This window comes from Triplophysa rosa, linkage group LG18 (genome assembly GCF_024868665.1).
Source record: "Triplophysa rosa linkage group LG18, Trosa_1v2, whole genome shotgun sequence".
Lineage (NCBI taxonomy): Eukaryota > Metazoa > Chordata > Actinopteri > Cypriniformes > Nemacheilidae > Triplophysa > Triplophysa rosa.
The window spans coordinates 1,182,955-1,193,070 of record NC_079907.1 but is presented as its reverse complement, the minus strand read 5'-3'; the positions used below and the strand labels follow the sequence as shown (position 1 = coordinate 1,193,070).

Sequence of the window (10,116 nt, the reverse complement as noted above, 5' to 3'; positions counted from 1 at the left end):
TGGTCTGGTCAGTTTGTAGACATAATAATGTCCAGGACAAGCTTTGACTTGGATTGGGTTGGATGTGTAATGACTGCACTGGTCATAATGAGAGCCGTAGACTTCACGAGTAACAACTCCATCTTCTACTCCAGGATGAGATCCACCAAGCCACAGAGAACTGAAACCTCCACATGACATGTAACTAACACACCAGTCGGGCATCTGAGCACTCGATCCATTGATGAAGAGTCGATACCAGCCGTCCCATTTCACACGCGTGTCATCATGTCCAGTTATATATCCATACCAATACATGTAATTGAGTGTGCTCCTCCAGTAGTCGTCCTGTATGTTGTAGTTTGAGCATGGGTCATCTGAGATTAAAAAAAGTTTCTTTTAATGAGCAGCAGGGGGGTTGTTAGGGTTGGTTATTGAGGCTGAGCCCCCTGAGAACATGACTCAAATCACCTAAATCCCCCACAAGTTTTTCAGAACAGCAAATACTTTAATAATTAATAAGTGACTCATTTTCTTTTCCACTGTTTGTGTATCTTCTTGCTTGTCTTATTTATGTCCTGATTTCTCCATCTATATATTTTTCATTGGTTGTGTTTATTTTCTTTATCTCTGTCATCTCTCCTCAATTGCTTTGTGTGGTGAAGTACATTCAACGAATAAGAAAAGCCCAATGCCATGCCTGTTTAATAGTGTTGAAACATCAAATGTCATTTTGTTTAACCATTTGTATGTAGTGAAAATGTGATTTTCATGTCTTTTAAAATTGATTCATTGGGACATGCACAACCTGTAAAACGGATTTGCTTCTGTGGCGATGTCATGAACATCCAAGGGTCCTATGTAAGAGGTGCATGCGTGCTTCACTTCATGTTGTACCATGTGCGTAAGTAGAGATTGCATCTCTGATGAGCTGTTCATGTTTGTATTTTCAGATAAGTGATAACTGCAGATATATGTGCGAACTGTTGTATAAATTGAATATCAGTTGAGTGTAATGTTATTGCTCGAGTTACGATGTACATTACTCTGCTGAGGTTGAAGTGTATGCTTTAGTATACTTCCCAATGAAATGAACTAAACTAGCGATGTGTTTATTACATACTGTTAAAGTAGGAGGCCACTTGTACCTAATGTAAAAAGATCTGAGATAATGTGAATCGATGAAGAGGCGCATGCGTGCTTCACTTAAAGGGGCAATTTCATGAAAACCAGACTTTTTCCATGTTTAAGTGTTAAAATCGGGTCTCTGGTGCATCTGCCAACTCAGAAAACGTGAAAAATGACAACCCAGTAACTTTGTTCACGTGAGCCTATCTCTGCAAGCCTGTGAGAACACAAGCGGTTCAGATTTCGCTCCCTTTCTGAGGTAGGCAGCAGTTCTTATTGTTATATTTCCGCCCCTTTTTCTGAACGTGTCCACCCATGGCGTTGCCGCCATTTTTGTTTTCGTGTGTGTGAAGTTTCAACAATATGGTAAAAGTAAGCAAAGCAGAGCAAGCCATGCTAACTGTTCTGTTGTTGGCAGCATAGACCAACACAGAACACTGTTTCCAGCCTCACATGAGACAAGAGAGCAATGGATTTATTTTGTTTTCAATGGAAATCCCCCACACTGAATGAGGCAAAGCTGCAAATAAAGACATAAAATAAGTACCGGTTTTTTTTAAGTAAGACCTCAGGGACCTGTGGCAACTTAAAAGTAGGTAAAATGTCAATGTGACACGTTTGTCCTTTCACTCATAGAAAGCAATTTGTGTGGCTTGTAAACACGTGACGGGCTTGTCCTGTGTAACATACTTTCACTTAGAGAAAACGCGATGCGTTTGTCTTTGAATACCTTCACTTATAGAAAACTGTGTGTATGTTTGTAAACACGTGACGGGTTTGTCATGGTCACATGTTCCCGCCACCCTACCGTTTTGTTATTTCACCCGTGAAACCCCGTGACGCGATCGCGGGTCTCATTCCCGAAAGCGGTCGTGACCAGACCAACCGGGAACGGAGCGCCTTCGCGAATGGCCCCAGGGAAACAGGTGTGCTTATAGAAAACAACGTGTTTGGTGTTCAAAGACGAGATACAGTAGTTTCTCATTCGCTTTGTTACCCTTCTTTCTTGGGTAGGCTACTTTCACTTGTATAAAGGGGTGTGTATGGTTTGTAAATACGCGATCAGTTTGTCATGTGAGTTTTCGCATATAGAAACGTGACGCCTTTGTTAGGAGTCTGTTCACTTATAGAAAACAATGTGTTTGGTGTTTAACGACGAGACCTTGTTTCTCATTCGCTTTATGTGACCCTTCTTAAATCGTATTATATTGTATTGTCATTGTGTTGAATGTCTGTACTAGAAGCTTCCAACACCAAAGAAAATTCCTTGTGTGTGCAAGCACACTTGGCAATAAAGCTCTTCTGATTCTGATTCTTCTTTCTTGTTTTGTCGTTGGAAGCACAGGCTCACAGCCCTGGCTGCGTTTTCTGCTGAAAAGGGGGCGGAGACTAGCAGCTCATTTGCACTTAAAGACATGCACACCAAAACAGCACAAACTGGGCAATTAGAGCATGGTATAATAAAAGATCTGTGGTGTATTTTGAGCTGAAACTTCACATACACATTCACTGGACGCCTATGATTTATATTACATTTGTGTAAAAGTAGAAAAAATCTCCCCTTTAATGTTGTGCCATGTGCGTAAGTAGAGATCGCATCTATGATGAGCTGTTCATGTTTGTATTTTCAGTTTTGGATCTCTCAGTAAAGAAATATAATTTCACCACAGTCGGTGTCGTTGTGATTACTCGAATGTGTTACATGACACCATTTTTTATCATATATTTTTTGTAAGTTGATTAAAGGGACGTTACAAAAGATTACATTTTGTGGAACAATTGTATTATTAGCTCATTAGCTCCAGTGAATAACTAAATAACTCAATAAAATCACCCCCACACAAATCTGTAAGACTTAAAATAGCCATGTATTATTGAAACTTACAGAAGGTGGCGTTGGGTCCAGCTGGAGTTGTTGTGGGATCAGTCTGTGATATAGTGCTGACATCTAAAAAATGTAAGACATAACTAAAGTAACATATAGGCCTAAGAAAGTTTGATAGTTAGAAATTATGTGGGTAGAAAAAAAGCTGTACCTGTGCAGTATCCTAAACACCAGTATTGTGGATTCACGAGTTCATAGACAAAATAATTTCCTGGACAGGCTTTTACTCTGATGGGTTTTGACTTGAAATCACAGCAGCCACCACCCCAATAATACCCCCCACAGACCTCCCGGGTCACCACCCCATCTTCTATCTGAGGGTGAGGACCGTTGAGCCACAGACCACTGTCTGCATTACAGCTGTATCCATTAACACAGGTCTCTGGCATCTGGATGTTCATCCCATAATAATAAAGTCTGTACCAGCCACTCCAGGAGAAGTATTCATCACAAATCCACAATCCACTTTCATTTGTTGCTCTCCAGGGACGATCCAGAGACTCGTAGTTGTAACAGGGATCATCACTGGTGCTGCTGAAAGAAACTGTCATGAAGAAAAGAGATGTTAGTAAAAGTACTGTAAATAAATAATATCTCAAAGCACAGAGTTAGTGGAAGCTCTTCAGACACTTTAAAGTGATGTGTGACAGAGATTCTAAAAAGACAGTTCTTGGTATCCAATCCAAACAATCTGTCACTGCTCTAAAGTTCTTGTAACTCATCTAAAATCGGTGATTTAAAATGACTTATGGGCATTGACCTGCAGAGGTTTTCTTCAAATGAAGAGACCAATTGTACTTGCTTGCCCTATTCTGTCTTTTATATCTCTTTTTTGGTGGTTTCTGTTGAGCGCATCTTCCTCTTCGCTATATAAAAGGTCAATTAAAAGATATGCAAGAAACAAACATCCTTCTAACAAGACTTGAAGGAGGATCTGTTGTTTCAAAAAATGTTTACTTCTCATATAGATGATTTTGAAAACGTATTTGTCACAAATACACATTTTTGAGGAATAAAGATCAGAAGAGTTAAATCTTCACCTGCACAGTATGAAGGTCCTTCCAGTGACACATCTGGTGTGATGAGTTCATAGACATAATAATCTCCTGGACAGGCTTTCACCTGGACAGGGTTTGATCTGTAGCTGCCACACTGGTCGTAGTACCATATGTGACTTCCCACAACATCACGGGTCACCACTCCATCCTCAAGTCCTGGATGAGAACCGTTGAGATACAGTCCAGTATAACCTCCACATCCCATATAACTCACACACCACTCAGACATCTGAGCACTTTCTCCATTCAGATACAGCCGATACCAGCCGTTCCACTCAACAAGTCTGTCGTCATGTTCAGTGTGCTGGTATGGGTTTTGCCGTATGTCTCTCCAATAGTCATCAATAGTGTTATAATCAGTGCACGGGTCAGAGCTGACAGTGGGAAGTACTGAGAGAGAAAAGAGAAACCTCTTTACACAGTCACAAACATAACGCTGAACCTAGCAATAGATTTTACCCAATAAAGAATAAAGTACATACCAGTTGTAGGATCTATGGTTGAGGTTGGGGTTACGTTTCTAACATCTGGGTAAAATTGATATTAAATATTAAATCAACAAACAATTAGTTGTCATATGATTGTTATCATACTTATTAGATTCTTATTCAAATACCACATGTTTACTTACCTGCACAGTATGCCAAATTGCAGCCAGTTGGACTGACAAACTCATAGACGTAATAATCTCCTGGACAGGCTTTGACTCGTATGGGATTGGATTGGAAATAACAGCAGTCATTGTTCCAGTGACCACACACGTCTCTGGTGACCACTCCATCCTCAAGTCTTGGATGTTCACCGTTTAGCCACAGTGGTGCATGAGTGCCACAGCTGTTCTGAGCAACACATGTGTCCGGCATCTGAACGCTCTGACCCTGAACGAAGAGACGATACCAGCCCTCCCAATTCACATTCATGTCACACATTGAACCAAAGGAATGCTGATTACTGGTGGCTCTCCAGACATCGTCCAGAACATTGTAGTTGTAGCAGGGGTCCACTTCTGTTTAGGAAACATTAGAAAAAAAACAAGAAAAATTCTTACAGGATGCATTTTCTGCCATAAACAAATTGTACATTTACACTTTATTTGAAATAGAATAATATTGTTTTATATATTACGCAGTTATGCACTTTTTTTTATTTGCTTTTTTAGTAGGGATTCACCGATATAGGATTCTTTTTGGCCGATACTAATCTTAACAAAAAACTATCGTCCGATTCCAGTACCGATATTGGTCAATTGCATAGTACTTTACAACACTAGCTAGTTTTTCTGCATTAAATTAATTTTACTGAACATGAATTGGATCCATTTATCATTTTAAGAGAGGCACAAGTTAAGATAAAAATACAATAAGACAACATGACAATCTTCAAAGGGGATTTTTGCTATCCAATTTTTCTTTTATTAACAACATTATCTCATATTTGACTTGACATTGAACATTTCTTAAATAAACTTAAATAAAGTCTGTGCTGTTGGTATTTACTTATTTTGCTCAGAGAAAAAAGTTGGATTATTCAGACACGCAACTCATTTCCTCCATGCAGTTCATTATTTAACCATCTGCCTTTTTCAAGCTAATGCAGATATGCCGATGGTGTTAAATTAATCCAATATCGGAGGCCGATACATCGGTGCATCTCTAATTTTTAGCCTCAGCTTTTGGGATGCTCAGTTTAAATTTGGTGTTTTTTTGCGGTTTCTTTGTAAAGAAAATTTCTTGGATCTCACCAAAATGGTCATTGTTCCCTACAGGAAGAGATGAATTCTGGATTTGGTGCTGTATAGACAGTTTCAGAGCAACAACATAAACACACGTTACTGAGCATGTGCTCTTTTGTATGTTTTGGCCTAAACTTAACTTCCAGTAGAGTCCCATGTAGATTGTTTTTATTGTAGTAAATTATTTGGCTAGCAGGATAAAACTATATCCAGTATTATTTTGGGTTACCTGTAGAAGAGCTGTTACTTAACTTAAATGTGACAAGTTACGTATGACCCATTCAACAAATTGTTTATTTATTTATTTATTTATTTTTGCGTCTGATGAAACCGTCTTAAGCACTGTGACAATGTTCAGATTTTCATATGTCTTATTTTATAACAATTTGTAAGACATTCTACACTTCTATCTGTATGCATTTTATGTCTATTTTTTATCCTTAATGTCTATTCTGTTATTACCGTTGTCCTTAGGGGTAGGGTTTTTAAAATCACATCAAAAATGACTACATCCTTACATAATAGTGGGATTAACAAAAAGTTTAATGAAATGTCAAAAGATCATAAAGGATCACTCATAAGAGAAGGCAGGACAATACTTCACCAGTGGTTGTGATGAGCGGAGTGGGCAGAGTGTCTGTTCTCTGTGTTGGTGGAGTCAATGTGGTGAAGCCTGTGACTTCTGAGATCAGGAACATTTTTTATTATGTCAATTATTTTCAAACAAATCTCAGAAAAGTATTAGATTAATGTGCAGGTTAGTAAATTCTCTACCTGCACAATAAGCAGCACACTCCATCGGTCTGACAAACTCATAGACATAATAATCTCCTGGACAGGCTTTGACTTGTATGGGATGAGATTCATAACCACAGCAGCCGTTCCATCCAGACATACAGACGTGTCGTGTGACCACTCCATCTTCCAGCTGTGGATGAGGATCTCTGAGATACAGTGGGCTGTAAGTGCCACACATCCCTTGACTAACACATGATTCTGACATCTGAGTGCTCTGACCATTGATGAAGAGTCTGTACCAGCCATTCCACTCAACATTATAATCACACATGGTGTAGTAGTTGTTGTAGTAATAGTTATAGTAAGGATTATCAGTGGATCTCCAGGGTTCATCCAGACTGGTGTAGCTGTCACAGGGGTCCACACTTGGAGTGCTGAAAGGAACTATTATGAAAAAAGAGTGCATTAATAATATTGATTACGTTAGATCAGATGAAATGCATTCAGGATCTTCTTAAACGTACAGTCAGATATGAGCACAAATACATCAAGAAGAATTTTGGGTAACACTTTAGAATAATGGTCCGTTGTTAACAAGTAACTATGCAGAAAGTAATAGGCAGTACTACATGAAATATATCTCTATGGATAGGCTATATATGTAGAATATATCCATTCATGTTTTGGTATTTGGCTTTTGGTATTTGTATTTATTCATAAATTAGTTTCCACAAACAACCTATTTTTTCACTTTATGTACGTTAATGTTGAGATTAGTAATTAATTGTTTTTTCTTTATTAATTGGTCATAGTTCGCAAGTAGTTGTCAATGATGGCATTTTTCTTTAGTAATTATCAAATACCAAATAAGGAACTACCTTTGTCCTAAATTAGCTATTACTTACTGCTTAGTTAATCTTGCTTCTATATTAGTTAATAGTATTAAGGTAAGTGTTAATGTAGCACTGCCTATTACTTTCTGCATAGTTACTTGTTAACAACGGACCATTATTCTAAAGTGTTACCGAATTTTGTTACACATCGTGTAAACGGTCACAATCGCGTTTCTCTGTTCGCCGGTGTATTATACTTTCTGCTGATAACTCACCCCTGCTTTAAAAACCACTGCGTATTCTTTAATAAAATTAGCATATTCGTTATCATTACCGTAACTCGGGGATTGTCGGCATAAATTGTATCTAATTAGCTAAGTTCACAAACATTAGTTTTTGTGGTGAATCAATAAATGAGGGAGAAAGGGAGAGAAAACTTATACTATAATATATATAATTGTTTTAGATGATAACAGATGAGAACTCCTGGCCAGCCTTGTGAAAGTGCAACAGGTGTTTGTTAAAACTGCACAAATGTTCATTGTTAATTATTATAGTTAACTATCAATGTCAATAATAGGCACAACTTGCACTCATAAGTGTGACCCAGTGTGTGAAAACTAGGCCAAAAATCTAGTTATTAGTGACGAGCATCAGTTTGATTTTAACCATTTATTTCAATATAATTTACTGTAAATCTTTGAAATGGCCGTAGTCAAAATCAAACTAAATTTAAATCTTAAGTGTCATGGCTCTGCTTCCTTAGTCATGTTTTTCTTGGTCCTGTAGCAGAGCCATGGCAAAGCCTTAGGTTTTATGTGAGAAAACCATGAGATGTTTGTTTTTTGACATCTCATGTGTTTTCTCAGGTCTTGTCATTGGCCCCGCCCCTCTCGTTTCCTGTATTGTCTCCCTCTTGTGTCTTATGTTCTACACCTGCCCTTGCTCGTTATCCCTGTTTGTCTTCCCTATTTATACCCTTATGTTCCTTTGTCCTGTGCTCTTGTATTGTGTGTACTACGTTGTGTGTGTTCCTGCCCGTGTGGCGAGTTGTGAATTTCGTGTTTGGATTACCCTTATTCCCTTTGTGAGTTTTGTGTTCTACCCTGTAATGTCCTGTTTAATTTTAGACGTTTGGTCGTGTCCTTTAGTTTAGTTTTACTGTTCTTGTTTTCATTTTGCCCCCTCGTGGGAAGTCTTTTGTTTAATATATATTTCTTAGTTCTGTTTTCCCCCATTGTGGGTGTTTTTGGTTCTGTTTTTTGTTTGTAAAATAAAGTCTTTGTCATTAACCCCTTACTGCCTGCCTGCGCTTGGGTTCTCGTTCACCACCATCCGTGACATTAAGATTATACTTTCAAGGGATATTCTTTACATTTTGTTGGTTGCCCTGCTGAAAAAATAACAGAACCCTGCCCAAAACACAAGAGATGCAGATGGGAATCAACAGAACACCCAATAATGCTCAAGACATTTATTTTATTTTGTCATTTAAAAATGTGTGGTTCATATTGGTATTTTAATGGAAACCACTCGAATTTATGCTAACTTATTTTTTAGCAGGGTGAGTTTATGTAGAAATAGTAGATCACAAGTAGATGACTTTATAGCTGGGTTTTTAAAGACTGGATCACAAATTGCCAGCTGATAAAACCTGTGTTTTAGGGATTATATATATATATACTATCAAAGGCTAAATGAAACTCTTAACTAGATGAGACAGTGATTAACAAAACCAGCAAGTCCCCCCATCTGCCGTTATTGATGTTATTAATAACGTAGAGCGAGAACGCGAGGACACAAGACCGCTGAAGAACGCGTATTGCGAAACAGCCGTAGATTAGCTGCTTTAGTTGTGTTTGATTGGGGTTGGAGATGAAATCTTCAGGACGGCAGCTCAGGAGCAGGGTTGGAGACCCCTGCACTACTGTAAAGCAGCATAGGGAGCACTCTAAAACCAAAAAAAGGAAATAGATGCAGAGGACAATGTTTGTGTAGATACAAACAGCACCACACTGGATCATACGTAGATCCTTGTTTTTCAAGCTCAACGAGAACACTGGATTCAGCAGTATGCACTACTTGATTTACTTGCATCTGCCCTAAACTGTAATATATATGGTAGTCCTATTAAGTTCTTGTTTTATTTAGGAAAATATACAGGCTTGATTAAGTGTTTTAAATACATAATACTTTTTTAATTAATTAAGTATTTAATTGCAACTTCTAAATTTGTTATACAGCAAAATATTAATTACATACTCAAAAGCAATTAAATACATGTTTTAAAAACATTTAATTGAAAAACTGGATGCAGTATATAGAGTAGATTATGTCTATAACATAATTCATCATAAACATGTGAAGTCTTGGAGCAGAATGAATGTACCTGCACAATATGAAGGGAGTGGGATGGCTACATTTGGTCTGGTCAGTTTGTAGACATAATAATGTCCAGGACAAGCTTTGACTTGGATTGGGTTGGATGTGTATTGACTGCACTGGTCATAATGAGAGCCGTAGACTTCACGAGTAACAACTCCATCTTCTACTCCAGGATGAGATCCACCAAGCCACAGAGAACTGAAACCTCCACATGACATGTAACTAACACACCAGTCGGGCATCTGAGCACTCGATCCATTGATGAAGAGTCGATACCAGCCGTCCCATTTCACACGCGTGTCATCATGTCCAGTTATATATCCATACCAATACATGTAATTGAGTGTGCTCCTCCAGTAGTCGTCCTGTATGTTGTAG

The 10,116-nt window shown here is 38.2% G+C and overlaps 1 protein-coding gene across 1 annotated transcript in view; it reads right to left on the bottom strand.

The window, feature by feature from the left end:
- Nucleotides 1–6: 6 nt before the first annotated feature.
- si:ch211-226h7.3 (uncharacterized) overlaps nt 7–10,116 on the bottom strand; it is a gene marked incomplete at its 3' end in the record, with an annotated part of 22,136 nt that continues 12,026 nt past the window's right edge. The window contains exons 8-16 of the mRNA XM_057359211.1: nt 9,743–9,943; nt 6,557–6,964; nt 6,387–6,464; nt 4,682–5,056; nt 4,533–4,577; nt 4,033–4,440; nt 3,144–3,536; nt 2,993–3,055; nt 7–356 (exon numbers count right to left, since the gene is read on the bottom strand). Coding sequence (XP_057215194.1) covers nt 7–356; nt 2,993–3,055; nt 3,144–3,536; nt 4,033–4,440; nt 4,533–4,577; nt 4,682–5,056; nt 6,387–6,464; nt 6,557–6,964; nt 9,743–9,943 — 2,321 coding nt within the window. The remainder of the gene's footprint in view (nt 357–2,992; nt 3,056–3,143; nt 3,537–4,032; nt 4,441–4,532; nt 4,578–4,681; nt 5,057–6,386; nt 6,465–6,556; nt 6,965–9,742; nt 9,944–10,116) is intronic.